The sequence below is a fragment of the Callionymus lyra genome, chromosome 1 (assembly GCF_982586985.1).
Source record: "Callionymus lyra chromosome 1, fCalLyr1.hap1.1, whole genome shotgun sequence".
NCBI classification, from domain to species: Eukaryota; Metazoa; Chordata; class Actinopteri; order Syngnathiformes; family Callionymidae; genus Callionymus; species Callionymus lyra.
The window spans coordinates 50,756,796-50,775,213 of record NC_141818.1 but is presented as its reverse complement, the minus strand read 5'-3'; the positions used below and the strand labels follow the sequence as shown (position 1 = coordinate 50,775,213).

The 18,418-nt window shown below is 37.2% G+C and overlaps 2 protein-coding genes across 3 annotated transcripts in view; one reads left to right on the top strand and one right to left on the bottom strand.

Moving 5' to 3' along the window:
* Positions 1-629, bottom strand: part of hsd17b3 (hydroxysteroid (17-beta) dehydrogenase 3) — an 8,656-nt gene extending 8,027 nt beyond the window's left edge. Inside the window, exon 1 of one of the 2 annotated variants that reach the window (XM_087811793.1) lies at positions 196-629. In XM_087811793.1, coding sequence (XP_087667919.1) covers positions 196-346 — 151 coding nt within the window. In that variant the 5' untranslated portion in view covers positions 347-629. The remainder of the gene's footprint in view (positions 1-195) is intronic. The other variant, XM_087811799.1, reaches the window with a different exon arrangement.
* Positions 630-1,589: 960 nt separating this feature from the next.
* Positions 1,590-18,418, top strand: part of ipo11 (importin 11) — a 133,177-nt gene continuing 116,348 nt past the window's right edge. Inside the window, exons 1-3 of the mRNA XM_087811785.1 lie at positions 1,590-1,698; positions 9,278-9,427; positions 13,759-13,859. Of these exons, the coding sequence (XP_087667911.1) occupies positions 9,290-9,427; positions 13,759-13,859 (239 nt within the window). The 5' untranslated portion in view covers positions 1,590-1,698; positions 9,278-9,289. The remainder of the gene's footprint in view (positions 1,699-9,277; positions 9,428-13,758; positions 13,860-18,418) is intronic.

Here is an 18,418-nt window from a genome sequence, read left to right as displayed (position 1 = left end):
GAAGAGGAAACGCTAGATTTGTGTCACACTCTTATCAGTGACATTCTTGAATCGCGGTGACATTCTGAGGAGAGTTTGATAAGATATGAGCCTCATGTGCGTATGAATGGTTTACAAAACTGGCCTCATCGTGGTCTTTGGAAGCAGAACTCTGACCTGGAACATGATCTAAACAGCGAGTGTCATTGAACTCACCTGCCCACTCGCCCATGGAGGAGAAGAAGGTCCGCGGCAGTGGAGACCAGAGCGCCGGCCAGAGCCTCCTGGTGAAGAGAAGAGCTCTGAGCAGGTAGAAGACGACCACGGCGGCGCCCAGAGCGGTGAAGAAGAATTGTGTGGAGCTCATCCTGGTGAGTTAGGAGATGTTTCACTGATTCAACAGGAGCGAGGGGAGCGATCGCTGGTCAAAGGACACTCCCCTCCAGAGAACACACACACTCTGCTGTCATTGTTCCTCAACTCTTAACTGTTTATTGACTCACACACACACTCCTGTGCCTCAGTCTGTTGGCTTTGGATTCACTCGTTCATCAGACTCGTGTGTTTACTGATCCAGAGACGAACAAACATGACAAAACACTATATAAATATAAAGTTTGATCACAGTTTAATGCAGAATTAAATTAAAAATGAAGATGAAGTTAGTAGATCTTAAATATAATTAATTAATTATCATTTTAAAATGAATATGAAATATGATTGGATTAAAGGATTCACTTTTTTTCTATAGTTTTATTAATTTATTGGCGAATTATGTTATGATATATTTGCAAAACTAAATAAAACAAATCTCACTTACCTCCTTGGAGGAGGTAATAATTCAAACTTTATTTAAAAGTATTGTAAACCTGTGAGTAATAAACATATATTGAGAACAAATGTTAGTTGTTTTATTATATTTCAAAGTATAATCAGAGGCAATATTCAACATCAAATAAATGTCAAAAAGATTAATTTCATCATAAAAATAAATGTATATTTTAACAAGTGAATAATTAAATAAATATACGACACAGGGGTGTAAGAAAATATTTCAATACACTATTGTTTTTCATGATACTGCATCATTATTCTTCAATTAAAAAAATAAAAGGAAATATAAATATATTGACTTGATTTTGCTTTTATTTCTTCTCTACATAACTACAGATTCTCTGAGTGTATTATGATGTTAAGCATTGTTTGTTTACTTTCCTACAAGAGTTTTACAATTATTTAAAATAAACTCAATATTTACAGTATCACATTGTTGCCACTGTATCACATCAACACATTCTTGACAATATACACAACTATTCAAGACTAAAATACACACCTGTATATGTTTTAAACTCATTTAAATCCACATACAGTTTCATGAAATATTTCCTTATAATTCGATAAAAATGGTTAGAAATGTTTTTTGTTGTTTTTTAGAAATAAGCATTCTCGTATTTAATTTTTTGTAAACATAGATACAGCGACAGAATTATTTAAACTAAACACAAATAAACACGTGTCACTGATACAACAACATTAGTTTTTAATTCAGAACTACAAACATGGTCGCCGAGTACGCTGCCGCGTCATCAACACGCGCCGGTTGTGATGTCCGCGCCATTCTTGCAAGCGGCGTGTTTCCATGTTCCCCTCACATAACCACTGACACTGAAGTGCTTATTACCCTCCTGGCAGCTCGTGCTCGTGTCCGGTCCACAGGTGAGTCTACCTGCACACCTTGGCTCGTGCGTCCCGCCCCGTCACGACACAGACGTGTTTATTCGCCGCTGTCATGCTGTGTTAGGAAGTGTAGCAGCTAATGCTAGCTCACAGTTAGCCTCGTCGCATCCTGTCATTCTTGAGTCAAACCTCCTTCAACAGCGGAGATGAAGCGAGATGTTTGAGGTCACGTGTGTCTCCAGGTGAAGACCAGCAGCAGGAGGTTCTTCACGTGTTTCAGGAGATGTTGAGATGATATGTTCTTGGTGAAGATGGAATATTCCAGCAGAACGAATCTGCGTCATTTGTTCTCGCCTGAGTGTGTGAGCTTTGATACACACGTGCGCGCGTGTGTCACGAATACTGTCCTAGTATCTTTTATTAGAAGTATTTTTACAAGTACTCTGTCCTAGGATGAGATGTTTGGTGACGTAAGCTGCTGTGTAAACCTGATGTCAGCTGTGTGTGTGTCTGACATTAAGTGTGTGTGTTTTTAGTGGTGTGTGTCTGACTTTAGTGGTGTGTGTCTGACTTTAGTGGTGTGTGTCTGATGTCAGCTGTGTGTGTCTGACTTTAGTGGTGTGTGTCTGACTTTAGTGGTGTGTGTATTACTTTAATGGTTTGTGTGTGATGTAACTTGTGTGTGTATGATTTCTGATGTGAGATCTGTTGTCTGGTGTGTGTCTGACATGCTGGGTAAGTAAGTGTGTGTGTCTGATGTCAGCTGTTTGTGTCTGACTTTAGCAGTGTGTGTCTGATGTCAGTTGTGTGTGTCTGATTTAAGCTGTGTGTGTCTGATGTGAGATCTGTTGCCTCGTGTGTATCTGACATGCCGTTTAAGTAAGTAAGTAAGTGTGTGTGTCTGATGTAAGATGTTTGTGTCTGACTTTAGCGGTGTGTGTCTGATGTCAGCTGTGTGTGTATGATTTCTGATGTGAGATCCGTTGACTGGTGTGTGTCTGACATGCCTTGTAAGTAAGTGTGTGTTTCTGATGTGAGATGTGTGCGTCTGATTTTAGCGGTGTGTGTCTGATGTGAGATCTGTTGACTGGTGTGTGTCTGACATGCCGTGCAAGTAAGTAAGTAAGTGAGTGTGTGTTTCTGATGTGAGATGTGTGCGTCTGATGTCAGCTGTGTGTGTATGATTTCTGATGTGAGATCTGTTGACTGGTGTGTGTCTGACATGCCGTGCAAGTAAGTAAGTGAGTGTGTGTTTCTGATGTGAGATGTGTGCGTCTGATTTTAGCGGTGTGTGTCTGATGTGAGATCTGTTGACTGGTGTGTGTCTGACATGCCGTGCAAGTAAGTAAGTAAGTGAGTGTGTTTCTGATGTGAGATGTGTGCGTCTGACTTTAGTGGTGTGTTTCTGATGTCAGCTGTGTGTGTCTGTCTTTAGCTGTGTGTGTCTGACTTTAGCTGTGTGTGTCTGACTTTCGCTGTGTGTGTCTGATGTCAGCTGTGTGTCCGTGTAAGTAAGTAAGTAAGTGTGTGTGTCTGATGTGAGATGTGTTGTCTGGTGTGTGTCTGATGTCAGCTGTGTGCATCTGATGTGATATGTGTGTGTATGATTTCAGCTGTGTGTGTCTGATGTGAGATCCGTTGTCTGGTGTGTGTCTGATGTGAGCTGTGTGTGTCTGAGGTGTGTCTGATGCGAGATGTGTGTGTCTGATGTTAGCTGTGTGTCTGATCTCAGCTGTGTGTGTGATGTAAGTTGTGTGTGTCTGATCTCAGCTGTGTGTGTGATGTCAGTTGTGTGTCTGATGTGAGCTGTGTGAGTCACAACAAAAGATCTGAGCTCAGGTGTGACCTTCAGGTGTGTCAGGGTGAGGCTGGTTCGGCTGCTGAGGAGAGAAAGTAAGAGGAAGTAATAGTTATTTGAAAAGATCTTTCTAGACCACAAAGCAATTCAACAATCAAAACAATACACATTTAAAAATACCTAGAAATGTAAAAAGTTCAAGATCAAGACAAACACAGCAACAACAAGAAAATCAGGGAAAAGCTCAAATAAAAATGTCTTGAGATGTTTCTTGAAGGAGTCAGTAGATCATCAAACACAGATGTTTCTTGAAGGAGTCAGTAGATCATCAAACACAGATGTTTCTTGAAGGAGTCAGTAGATCATCAAACACAGATGTTTCTTGAAGGAGTCAGTAGATCATCAAACACAGATGTTTCTTGAAGGAGTCAGTAGATCATCAAACACAGATGTTTCTTGAAGGAGTCAGTAGATCATCAAACACAGATGTTTCTTGAAGGAGTCAGTAGATCATCAAACACAGAGATGGTTCCAAAGCTTAGGAGCAACAGTCTGGAAGGATTTCTCTCCTCTGGTCCAGAAGTTCAGGAACCATCAGTAGATTCTGATCCACAGACCTCAGAGCCCGAGCTGGGGTGTAAGTCTGGATCAGATCACTGATGGAAGGTCTGACCATGAATAGATCTGAAAGTAAGAACCAGAATTTTAAAATGATCCTGAAAGAAACTGGCAGCCAGTGAAGAAATTTAAGGATTGTAGAAATGTGAGTTCTTCTACTAGAGCGGCTCAGAATTCTGGCTGCAGAGTTTTGTATGAACTGCAGGCGAGACGATCCTTCTTGTTTAGACATGAAAATAAACTGTTACAATAGTATAAACGACACAAACACATGGATTATAAGATCAAAATCATCTTGTGATATTGACATTTTCCTGAGTGTATAGAGATTTTTTTCTCAGTTGAAACAGTTTTTGGTGAGTTTTGTGCAGCAAGTGGATGAAAATCTCACGTGTTAGTGGAGCTGAGCTCGAACATGTTGTTTAACCAGGAAACTTATTTCAAGAATGTTTGCTTGAGATATGAAGCGAGTCCCGTCGTCTCTTGAATGAACCTGGACTGAAACTATTTGTAACTTCAAAGAACAAACAGTGAATCGAGGGCTTAGACCAGAACCGGACCTGGACTGAAAACTCATGGATGTTCAAGTAGAAGATGAGAAATATAGCTGTATTTATAATTATTATTATCATTGTAATATTGCTTTCTCATCAATTTTTTTTTCCTAAATCAGACCCGTTTGAATGTTTCTTTAATGTTTCTTTCTAAAGTCTTAATTTGATATTGTATATTAAATTATTATTGTATATTCTCCTTGTGTTTTGATGGTTTTACTCAGGTTTCCTCCCACAGTCTATGGTTGACTGAGACTCTTAATTGTCTGTAGTTGTAAATGGTTGTGTGTCCTGTGAAAGACTGGTGACATGTTCAGGGTGGCCTCTGCCTCTCTCCCCGAGTAGCTGGGATAGATACCAGGGGCCAGTGAATCGAGTGAATCGGCAAAAGAAATGAATGAAAGAATCTGATTATTCACAGCTGTGTTTTAAAATATTGTAACGACATCGATCATAATGATTTAACGGACAGACTAAAATGTAAAACCTCTCCATGTGTGCAGGAGTTACTGCCCGAGGCGTCAGTGGCTGGTCTTAGTCTTCAGGGGAATATGAAGATAAAATGGATGGAAAGAGTTCATGCTGCTCACGACGTGAACTATTACATCAAATATCACGACTTTAGCTGGAAGTTGTTGAGATACTACATTAAAGAAGATTCATCTGATGCGAAGAAGAATCGAAAAAACAAGTTTTGATGTATTTAAAATGGTGATCTTGTAGAGTTTTGAATGATTTAACTATAAATTATACATTTATTAGTTGAATTGTCTGGAATGAAAAGAAGTCAAACCAGTAGCTGGTTCAGAGTCTTTAATTTGAAGATTGTGTTAATACAAGGATACGATATATAGTGATATAAAGTGATAGTGTAGTAACAAGTATATATGTGTAGTATTGTCCAGTACTTGACTCTGGTGTTGTGATAGTTTAATAAGGATATATGTGTAGTGTTGTGGTGTACTTGACTCTGGTGTTGTGATAGTGTAGTAACAATGATATATGTGTAGTATTGTCCAGTACTTGACTCTGTTGTTGTGATAGTTTAATAACAAGGATATATGTGTAGTGTTGTGGTGTACTTGGCTCTGGTGTTGTGATAGTGTAGTAACAAGGATATACTGTATGTGTAGTATTGTTGAGTACTTGACTCTGGTGTTGTGATAGTGTAGTAACAAGGATATATGTGTAGTATTGTTGAGTACTTGACTCTGGTGTTGTGATAGTGTAGTAACAAGGATATATGTGTAGTATTGTCCAGTACTTGACTCTGGTGTTGTGATAGTGTAGTAACAAGGATATATGTGTAGTATTGTCCAGTACTTGACTCTGGTGTTGTGATAGTGTAGTAACAAGGATATATGTGTAGTATTGTCCAGTACTTGACTCTGGTGTTATGATAGTGTAGTAACAAGTATATATGTGTAGTATTGTCCTGTACTTGACTCTGTTGTTGTGATAGTGTAGTAACAAGTATATATGAGTAGTATTGTCCAGTACTTGACTCTGGTGTTGTGATACTGTAGTAACAAGGATATATGTGTAGTATTGTCCAGTACTTGACTCTGGTGTTGTGATAGTATAGTAACAAGGATATATGTGTAGTATTGTCCAGTACTTGACTCTGGTGTTGTAGTATTTACAGACCACATGACTCTTGACAAAGTCGTAACTGCTTTCATTTGTTTTCAAACCAAAATATGTCCAAACATCAGCTTTAAAAGCTGCTGGACTCACTGTATCCTCTTGTCCTCAGTCATTGCCAGGATCTCATTCTTCCTTTAGCTGCGAAAGTTTAATTGCAACACAAAAATTAAACAAATGCTGTGAATATGTGCACGTAAACAGTTCTGCTGAATATCAATAAATGTGAAAAAATATCATTCTTCCTTTAGCTGCGGAGGACGTAATGTTTGTAAGTCAGTAGTAATACAGTGAGTCAGTAATATAGTGAGTCAGCAATATGTCAAGTCAGTGAGTCAGTAATATAGTGAGTCAGCAATATGTCAAGTCAGTGAGTCAGTAACATAGTTAACCACTGATCTTCCACAGAAGAACGAGTGTCATCGTGACCTGCTGTCGAATCACAATCTGGTGTTGAAGCAGTTGTTGCTGCTGTGATGATTGACAGCCCAGTGAGTCGTTCTGATGTTTGTGTTAATACTGACGCACTGAGACGTCCACAGAATACTGATCCTGACACTTGATCATTGACCAGAGTGGACACAGTGTCGGTTGAATACTTAAACGATAACAAAGATAAACAACACTTCTGGGTTATGAATGGATGATGACATGTTGAAACTTTGAATTATTATTAAATATTTATTGATGATTTAATATGTATTATTAAATAATAATTTATATTATACAATTATTATTTAATATTTATTGAAAGGTTGTTTTTTCAAGTAATTTAATTAAAAAACAACAACAATCTTTCGCAAATTATTTTACAAATCGTGTTTGAAATTCCAATTTAAATAATTAAAAAATCAATTTTCTAAATTCAGAAAATATTAAATTCAATACATTGTCACCATTTCTGTTATTGAATTTAAAATGCTACAGATTAAAAATAGTATATTTATAAAGATTTAAATAAACAAATTATCACATTATTCAACCTTTTTAATAAAGAAACAATTTAATTTAATTAAATTATTCAATAAACTAATTCAATAAATTGGAGAAATAAAATAAATCAAAATTTAAATCATATCATTCAATTCATTGATTCTACCGACAAAATATTCAACCTTAGAATGTAGACATTGTTGAATTGAATCATTAGAAGAATCATTTAATGCCTAAAAAAACAAATTTTAATTAAAAAAAGTTTCAATATTTGAAATGTTAACTTTTGAATTTTCAATATTCTAATGACACTGATAATCAATAATTAATTATCTTAGGGTAACTATGTTTGTCACTGTGTCTTGAACTTTTAAAGTTTTTATAATTTGATTATTTGTGTGTGTTTTTTAACTGATTGTTTTGTTGTTTAAGCGCCTTGTGACCCTGGTCTGTAAAAGATCTTTAAAAATAAACGTCTTAATTTACTTCCATTCTCGACTCTACAGTAGCTGGAACTAAAGTGTCTTTCACAGCCTTTTCTTTTTATATTTGTCTTATTTAACTGCACCTTTCTTGTTATTTTTGTAAATATAATTGTGAGTATATAATATAGTGCAGATTTATTTTCTACTCTATTTAGATTTTCTTTCTTTTTCTTTTTATTATTTTTATTTCTGGGTGTTTTATTTTCTTGGTATATTGCTCTGGCTGTTGTTGAACCGAATTTCCCCTCGCGGGACAAATAAAGGATTCTGATTCTGATGATTGTTTTAAAAAGTGTATAAAATAGGTTTAGTGCAGCCAGTTATATTGAGATGTTTTGTGCAGTGATTTTTTATTAAAGGTTTTTATTTAAACAGTTCGATAGTTAAATAAATATATTTGATTAAAATCAATCCATGTATCGATCAATGTACTGACACTTTGTTTTTAAGTTCATCTCCTGAAGTTCATGAAATCTGAAGCAGCTTTTCCTTCGTAGAGATGGAAAATAAACATGTTTTAGTTGTTTCTGATGAAGCTCATTGATGTATTCTGTAATATTTACAGCATTTCTTGGGTTTAAATCCCACATTTCTGCCAATAGATGTGTGTTAATGAAGAAAGATGAGAAGAGTATTCACCTGTCACTTTATTTACTTGTAAAGAACAATAATACACAGTATTTGATAGTATTCACACTGGATAAAACTCGTCAATCTCAAGTCATTTGTCAGAAGTGGAAGAATTACTACAATGTAGTAGTATTTGAGAGTATTTAAAGACTCACACACCTCTCACCGATTATTCAATAAAAGTTTCTTTCATTCATTTCCACATATTTTTATTTCAGAATAAGAACAAGTTCATGTTGATACCTAAATGAAAGGAAATGAGATATATTCCATGAAACGTGCATATAAAATTAAAATAATGAATGACAGAAAATAAAATATATTAATAAATTAAATTAAATTATATTTATGATCTGTATTAAAAGTCTGCTAGAATATTTTCATGATTTATTGAAAAACCAGTTCAGTTGTGCGACTATAATGAACCAAACCTCGTCGTTTGTCGACTTGTCCATCATTCAAAGTTACCGATGTGAAGAAAGAGGAAGAAATAAATGTTGGTTAAACACATGGGAACCTCTAGGTGGCAGTATTGCTCAGCTAAGTATTAGAATCTCGACTTGGGCGAGATAAAGAAGTCTGTCGCTGGAAGCTGAAAAGCGAGTGTTTGCAATAAGTGATGTTAATATAGATGGAAGCCTCGGGACTGTGGCATCTGAGCGAAGACGTGTAATTGTGGTGAAAACAGTTTAGTATGCAGGAGCGTGAAAACACCTGCAGCCGCGCTGCGAAGACACTGCAATGATGATGTTCTTTCTGTTAAATCAAGCCGACAGCGGGCGTTGTAAAATAAAACGTGGAAGAGGTAAATGCGAGTGTTTTTTTTTTGTTGCAGCGATGTCATCTACGCCGGCGTTATATTCAGCTTCTCCCCTGCGGTGCTTCCAATCGAGAGAGTTTTATTTTCTCCAGATTCAAGTGTTATCGTGGCGCTCACAGCCTTCCTCTCCTCGCAGATATATCCAGCCATGGATATTGACGGTGCCAGCTCGGTGGTGCTGCAGGCCTTGACTCAGGCCACCAGTCAGGACACATCTGTGCTGAAGCCGGCGGAGGAGCAGCTCAAGCAGTGGGAGACGCAGCCGGGCTTCTACTCCGTCCTTCTGGTGGGCATTCATGGGCTTCATCACACCTTCTCCTTCTTCTTTTCAGAGATCAGGACCTTGTCGTTCTTCTTTTCAGAGCTCAGGTCCTTCATGATCGTGGGCCGCACATTGTTCTTAACACTGTCCTTTAAACTTGTGTAGGACAAATGAAGGATATAAAGCTTTAATATAAACACGTTTGCCAGTATTTTACAGCGTTATTTCTTGACTAAGCTTGACTGAAACGAGCGTCTTGTCAAGAGTCGGAGGCTCATGTTATGTTTATTTCGTGGCAAAATGAAGTTAAGTTGACAAGAGAGGAATTAAGAGACGTTGAATTATGTTCCTCCTAAAAAAAAGAAACATAATAAAAGGCAAGATGGTAAACAAGAGGAGTTGTATTTAGAGTATTAGTGGATGATGACATTTCCTCAGGAGCAACATTTTATTCAAAAAAATCAAGCTAAATATGCCAAAATGATATTGATATGATAAAAATAATATTGTATGTTATGTAACTTTTTTTTTCCAAATTTAATTAAAAAAAAAAGAACTTTATTCCTGGTATTAGTTTTAAATTCACTTGAATCTTTTTATAAATGTTCAAAAAAGTCCCAAAACAAAAACCCTGTTGAGGGACTAGTAATGGATATACAAACAAAATACCGTATTTTCTGGACTATAAGTCGCTCCAGCCATAAAATGCATAATAAAGAAGGAAAAAACATATATAAGTCGCACTGGAGTATAAGTCGCATTTTTGGGGGAAATTTATTTGATAAAATCCAAGAACAGACATGTCATCTTAAAAGACAATTTAAAATAAAAATAGAATAGAGGCAACAACAGGCTGAATAATTGGATGTTACGTTACATGACACAACTGAGAACGTGTCTGGTATGTTAACATAACTATAGCATAAATAACATGCTAACAAGTTTACCAAACCATCCGTGTAACTCCAAATAACTAAAATCCAATGAAATCTTCATCCTCGTGTCACTTTTAAACAACTCCGCTAACTCCGGAGGTAGAAGATGCGGCGCTTCCTCTTCTACTTCGAAATTATCAACACAGGCCTAGAGCGCCCTCTTGTGGTTTAGTTTGAAAATAACATGTGAAATGATATACCGGTAATAATGTTTTAATAATTTCACACATAAATCGCTCGAGAGTATAAAAAAAAAACTGTGACTTATAGTCCGGAAAATACGGTACATGATGCCTTGAGGAGCCGTCGTTGCGACTGGTCCTGACGTCACAAACTGTCAGTCGTCACTTTTAACCAGTTACAGCTGAAATATTGACCATTATTCATTTACAGCTGCAGCAGAACCGCGGTCGACTAGTTCCTCCTGAGGTCCCACAGCTGCTCACTGAGACTCTCTCTGACCCGAACAAGAACTTCCCGTCTCTCCATGCATGTGTGGGTTTACTCTGGGTACTCCGGAGTTACTCCTATACACAGCAGACACGCCTTTACATCAGTGTGTGTTCAAGAACTTTTGTTCTGAACACAAGAAAACATGTTTATACTTCATCAAAAAGAAGAAATTCCAAGAGTAGCAGATTAAAGCTTGAGAACTCTTGTATGTTATTAAATTAACTTACTTAACTTAACATTTATCTTTCATCTTATTCTCATTACTAATGGGCTGATTTGTATGTACTTGGCTAAGGTGGCACGATATGTCGGAAAAATATCGACATCGCGATATTGGCACGTGCGATATGCGTATGGAAAACGTGATCATTTATCATTTTTTAAATGCGCACTTTGACCAATCAGTGTCACGTTCTGTAAAGTTGGCAATTTGTACTCCTATGGCTCGTTGTCGCGTTCAACCCCCTTTGATGAACGATAAGCAACATATCGTAAGAACTTTTCATCTCGTCTCAGTTGTTTTCTTATAAGATCGTGAACTTCCAAACAAACCTGTCCGTCTTCACCGTATGCTAACGAGCTAAGTTGTTAGCCTCATTTATAAAGTGTTATGTGTGCGTCTTCACCGTATGCTAACGAGCTAAGTTGTTAGCCTCATTTATAAAGTGTTATGTGTGCGTCTTCACCGTATGCTAACGAGCTAAGTTGTTAGCGTCATTTATAAAGTGTTATGTGTGCGTGTACAAGGAGGTGGATTTATTATTGATTTGGTGATATCACGACGCGCCGGCGGCTCCTCTCTGATGTCGCTCAGATACACGGGATCGATGCTAGTCCCGCGAAACTGAGCGTTATAAGTGATATATTTCTACCATCATGTCGACACCGAGGCGCGGAAATAAACGAAAGGGAAATATTGTATTGTTTTCCTTCTCTAAAACTCCGGACCTACACTACAGTACTCGCGGCTACATTTTTAGGTGAAAGAAAAAAATATGGCATAAATATCAATATCGCACTTCAAGACACCAATATCGAATATCGCACATATTTCCAATATCGTGCAGCCCTATTCTGGACCATTTCTTAATGAATAATATTGTTGTGACAGTGAAGGTTTAAAAAGTTCTATGTTAATAAAATTATTATTATTACTAATAAAAGACCAGACCAGGATCCACCCGTCACTCACTTTGACAGGTTTAAAAATATAAACTCTTGAACCTCCTACTTATAGTCGTCAAACTCCTGAAGATAAAACCGTATCTGATTCAAACGTAATGTAATCTTAGCTCCTCTCTTCGGAAGAATAGAAAGAACGCCGTATATATTAAGAGACTCCATCTTCATTCCACTCCTTGTTAATCCGGTGATATGACAGCAGTCGCGTGTGTGAGCTGCTTCACTCTAAACTGAAATAAAAGATCATTTTAACGTAGAATTCCATTTAGAAGGAGAAAAAAACAGATTGCGTTTCCCACATGATCGATGAGGATGCGATCATCCCTCGGGTCCGTTATCATCCTACTTCTTTTATTACGTTCCCAGAACAAATCACATCCATGTGAAGAGAAGAGTTGCTGAGTCGCCATTAAAGCGCCTCCTTCAGCGAGATGCGCAGGAAAGTTTGTTCCATCGATTCCTTCGCTCTCCGAGCGTCTCCGGCCCTCGCCCACCTCTCAGGTGTTAATGCTGATCAACCATATCTGGGCTCAGATCTTGCTGACCGATCCTGCCGGCGCTGAACCGCTGCAGACGTTTTAGTCAAAGTCATGTTGAAGGTCACATGTCTACACGTGCATCATCTGACCGTTGATCACTTACAAGAGCCTCTTGAAAAGATCTGCACGTGTTTATGATGCTTCATGCTTCGGAACAATAGTTTACGACACAGTAGAATATCGGTGGCATTAGAATGTTGAAAAGTTCAATTTATCATCTAAATGTTTGCATTTTTATTGAAATTTTAGTGCATTGAAATATTTTTTGGAATTAATTGAATTTAATACTTCTTATATTGAAGGTTTAACTTTGTTTAAATAATTAAAAATTGATAAATAAAATAAAATTCATCATTTTTTTTATTTTATATAGTAGTCCAAAAAAACAAATGTTCTTAATTCTATGTGTTTAAATTGAATATAAAAGTGTTGGTGTCGTAGTGTCATCTTACCAGTCTGATGCAGTCGAGCACAGAGTCGCTCGACTCCTAAATTCACGCTTGACCTTTAAACTGTCGTCGGTTCCAAATCTGAAATCGTTATCATTGGTTTTGTATCCGTCACGATGGATCGACGTGCCAGTGCTTCTGAGTCACGTGATTGGCTGAAAGTTTGATCAAGTATCTCGGTGCTCTGTTGGTCATGTCTGGTGACTCTATGGTTCCAACATTTATATATTGAATTTGAAAGACTATGAATTAAAATTTCTTAACTCAATATTCTTTCAATTTTCAGAATTAGAAAATCAACTCTATGTGTTAAATAAAAAGAACATTATCTTATTTATTTAAAATAAACCACATCAACCTTTTAATAAAGAAATTATTAAATTCAATTATAGGGGGAAAAAAAGACAATTCGGTGCTGAAAAAAACCCACTTAAATAAAAGATGTTGTTAAATTCAACTCTGCAATATTCTGATGACACTGATATTCTTTCATAAGGATCATTAAACTCATCATTGACCTTCTTCCTGACCTCTACACCTGCCGTCTTGTATTCGAGTAAACTATATAAAATCCAGCACCAAGAACAGATCGAGGATCAGCTCTAAGAAAATAATTCTGTTTCCTGGCAGCAACATTCCGATCTCCTCGCGCTGCCGAAACCTCGGAGCGACAGAATGACTCGGAGAATCGCTGACATCCGTCTCAACCTGATTATCGATGTTGCTGTGTCCTCAGAAGCGACGAGTGTTTGTGTGGAAAAAAGATTGAATGTCACATGTGTTTCCTCCTGACACAGAATATCTTCAATAACCACAATCTGGACGTCAACGTGCGCTGGTTGGCAGTTCTCTACTTCAAAAATGGCATCGACCGATACTGGAGGAGAGTCGCGCCTCAGTGAGTCACTCTTTCATTCCTTGTTTCGCTTTTCAAACTTTGTCCTGATGCCTTTTTTTCTGAAATCATTACACAAGAAAAGTAAAAACAAGCAAAGTTGGTTATTAAAACAAAATGGATCATCGCTTTAACCATTTAAGGATTCTTGTTGATTCAATTATTTTTTATTATTTTCAAGTGTTTAACTAATAAAGGAGAAATTTAAAGGTACATTTTCCTTCCCAAGTAAGTAAGTTAGTAATATTTGTATAGCGCTGTTCCAGACCAGGGTCACAAAACACTTAAACAATCAAAACAATACTCAATAAAGTATATACTTTAAAGATCAAGACACATAAGACAAACACAGGAGTCTCAGAAAATCAAGGAAAAGCTAAAATAAAAGTGTCTTGAGATGTTTCTTGAAGGAGTCAGTAGATCATCAAACACAGATGTTTCTTGAAGGAGTCAGTAGATCATCAAACACAGATGTTTCTTGAAGGAGTCAGTAGATCATCAAACACAGAGATGTTTCTTGAAGGAGTCAGTAGATCATCAAACACAGATGTTTCTTGAAGGAGTCAGTAGATCATCAAACACAGATGTTTCTTGAAGGAGTCAGTAGATCATCAAACACAGAAGTTTCTTGAAGGAGTCAGTAGATCATCAAACACAGATGTTTCTTGAAGGAGTCAGTAGATCATCAAACACAGATGTTTCTTGAAGGAGTCAGTAGATCATCAAACACAGATGTTTCTTGAAGGAGTCAGTAGATCATCAAACACAGATGTTTCTTGAAGGAGTCGGTAGATCATCAAACACAGATGTTTCTTGAAGGAGTCAGTAGATCATCAAACATAGATGTTTCTTGAAGGAGTCAGTAGATCATCAAACACAGATGTTTCTTGAAGGAGTCAGTAGATCATCAAACACAGATGTTTCTTGAAGGAGTCAGTAGATCATCAAACACAGATGTTTCTTGAAGGAGTCAGTAGATCATCAAACACAGATGTTTCTTGAAGGAGTCAGTAGATCATCAAACACAGATGTTTCTTGAAGGAGTCAGTAGATCATCAAACACAGATGTTTCTTGAAGGAGTCAGTAGATCATCAAACACAGATGTTTCTTGAAGGAGTCAGTAGATCATCAAACACAGAGATGGTTCCAAAGCTTAGGAGCAACAGTCTGGAAGGATTTCTCTCCTCTGGTCCAGAAGTTCAGGAACCATCAGTAGATTCTGATCCACAGACCTCAGAGCCCGAGCTGGGGTGTAAGTCTGGATCAGATCACTGATGGAAGGTCTGACCATGAATAGATCTGAAAGTAAGAACCAGAATTTTCCAGAGAATTCAAACATCATCAGTGAGCAAAAAAACAGGGTTTTTGTTTTTATCGGTTCTCTCAGCAGCTCTAGGACCAGGAGTAACTGATGCTTCTCAGTATATTTATATTATCTTACGTTACTCAATATTCAACAACACATGAAATACATTTGAATAATAATTCATGACTCTACTCTTATGACTCGAATCAATGAATCATTTCATGACTTTGATCTTCAAACATCAGACCAGCTGTTTTGATTGACACACGTCTGATCCAATCCTCTTAGTGCTCCACTCAATGGGCGGAGCTTATGACAAAGAAAGCGTCTCATTGGTTGATGTTGTAACTTGTGGTCCAATCAGCTGGAGCTTCACTAACATGGTTTCCTGTGAGTGTGTAGAGTCAATAAAGTTGTAAATGGACTTATATTAACACAATCAAATGTCAAACAAACGTAATAAACGTTATATTAGACAATAATCATATGACTGAGTGAAAGGATCCTCAAAAGTTGGACCAAGATCAAAAGATGTTGAGAAACACGGTCTTTGCGATCTATTGTTCTGGAAAAAGGTTTTGGGACTACAGAGAGAACCCCAGTCGTCAGCAGTGAACCCTGGGAGCGTTTCACCAAAATCAAAATCAAGTTTAGTTCACCAGAAGAACATCTGCAGCAAGTCAAAGTTCTGACCTGGATTCTGTTGAGAGGCTGTGTTCCATAAAAAATTGGTAAAAAAACCGACTAAATGAGAACAATTCTGCAAAGATAAGAGGATCTGGAAGAGACTCGTTGAAAGATCTAACAAACGCTTGATTATCTAACGCTGCTGAGACGCAACCAGTTATTAGGTTTTTGAGGAAATCAACTTTTCACAAAGGATTGTGAACCATGATGGATTTCTTTTATCCCTTTTATTACATAGCTTTCATTTTAAAACTGTGTTTTATGTTCATGTTTGTGTCGTCTTGGATTCAAATGTAAGTTCGAACCTGCTTTGATGCATTCCTCGGTTCAGACTCTAACAAAACAAATCTACGGCAGGAATAAGGATTTTCTCGACTCCTCGTGTTTTGATGAAGCGTCTGAGAGACAGAATCGCGCTGACATTTGTTCTCAACTCAATTATTGATGTTGCTGTGTCCACAGATCTCTTATATTCACATGTATATAATATAATAATAATAAAAAACGGATTGAATTTCACATGCGTTCCCTCTTTCAATAACTACATTCTGGACGTCAGCGAAGTCTCTGCTTCAAATGTCTATGTTGGTTGATCTGAACTATTTAAATGTGACAAAAATGATCAAATAAATCAGGAAGTTCATCTCAACAGCGCGTTGTGTTCATCTATGTGTAGAGTGTAGCTCCTCAGCAAATGTATGTGTTGGTGAATGAAACGATATGTTGCCGATCAATCTTTTGAACTAATGATCAATATAAAGTCGTCATAATGTTTTCGTCTGGTGCTGCAGTTTGTTTCAATCCATTTAGGGGTCGTTTGTTTGACCTTCAGTTCACATCACAGTATCAAAGGAATCGCTTCACAGTAGAGCTGCATGATATTGGAAATATGTGAGATATTGGTGTCTTCACATGCGATATCGATATTAATGCGATAAAAATATCACTTCTAACACTCGCGTATTGGTTTCCCACGAAACTGAGCGACATCAGAGAGGAGCCGCCGGCGTGTCGCGATATCACCAAATCAATAATAAATCCACCTCCTTGTACACGCACACATAACACTTTATAAATGACGCTAACAACTTAGCTCGTTAGCATACGGTGAAGACGGACAGGTTTGTTTGGAAGTTCACGATCTTATAAGAAAACAACTGAGACGAGATGAAAAGTTCTTACAATATGTTGCTTTAACAAAGGAGGTTGAAAGAGACGAGTGACTGGATCACTAGTGTTTGACTAGATCATAAGTTAGTATTACTTCCGTCTATATACTGAGCCAAGACGCGTCGCCATAGCAACCGAGCCTATCAAGCTGCGCCGCACAGTTCATTGACGGACGGAGACGTAAACAACAACGAGACATAGAAGTACAAATTGACAACTTTACAGAACGTGACTCTGATTGGTCGAAGTGCGCATTTAAGAAATGCTTGATTTATACAATAAAAAATGATAAATTATCGCATGTTTTCCATATGCATATCGCACGTGCCAATATCGCGATAACAATATTTTTTGGATATATCGTGCAGCCCTACTTCACAGTAACGGTATATTTAAGTGAAAACATTAAAACATAAGTATTTCTGAATGGGTTTTTAACTCCTTTAGCAAAGTTAACTTGACTTTAAAAATGAAAATATACAGTATCTCTGCTTTTTTTGTTGTTGTTTTTCTAGAGTATTTGTACTGTACAGGAGAAGAAGAGTAAGAACAGAAGGATGGTTCCTCGGAGGCACAACATTCTTTAATAATTCAAAAATAAAGTGGTTCTTGTAAATGGTGCTTCAAGTAATAAAGGTTTTCAAGACAAATGGTAGAAAACGGTGAAAATGTTCTGTAAATCTAAATAGTGCAAAAGTTACCATTTTACACATTTAAAAAAAACACAAATGAAAAAAAGATCTTTTAAATAAAGTATAAAGTACAGGCTTGTGTTCAGGTGTGCAAAGGTGTCACTTCTTACTTTCAGAGCTATTCATGGTCAGGCTCCTCCTTACATCACTGATCTGATCCAGCCTTACACCCCAGCTCGGGCTCTGAGGTCTGTGGATCAGAATCTACTTATGGTTCCACGCACACGGCTTAGGACCAGAGGAGAGAAATCCTTCCAGGCTGTTGCTCCTAAGCTTTGGAACGATCTTCTCTCTCTTTGCTCTTGATGGATCTACTGACTCCTTTAAGAAACATCTTAAGACGTTTCTATTTGTTCAGGCTTTTCCTTGAATTTCTCGAACTCCTGTGTTGTTCTCAGTATTATCTTGATCTTTAAAGTATGTACTGTTTTGAGTATTGTTTTGATTGTTAAAGCGCTTTGTGACCCTGGTCTCGAAAAGCGCTATATAAATAAATATTACTTACTTACTTACTTACTTTTCCAAAGTTGCAGCTCCAGATGTTTTAAAAATAAATAATTACGTTAAACTTTATTTTTGTACAAAAACAAACAAAAAGCAAATTTCAGATCAGAATTAAGGCTCAAACACTGAATTGAATACTTTTTTCTGTGATCAAAAACAAACAAATAGCGTTTGCAGCCTTAAAAGCATTTGTTTCTCCTGT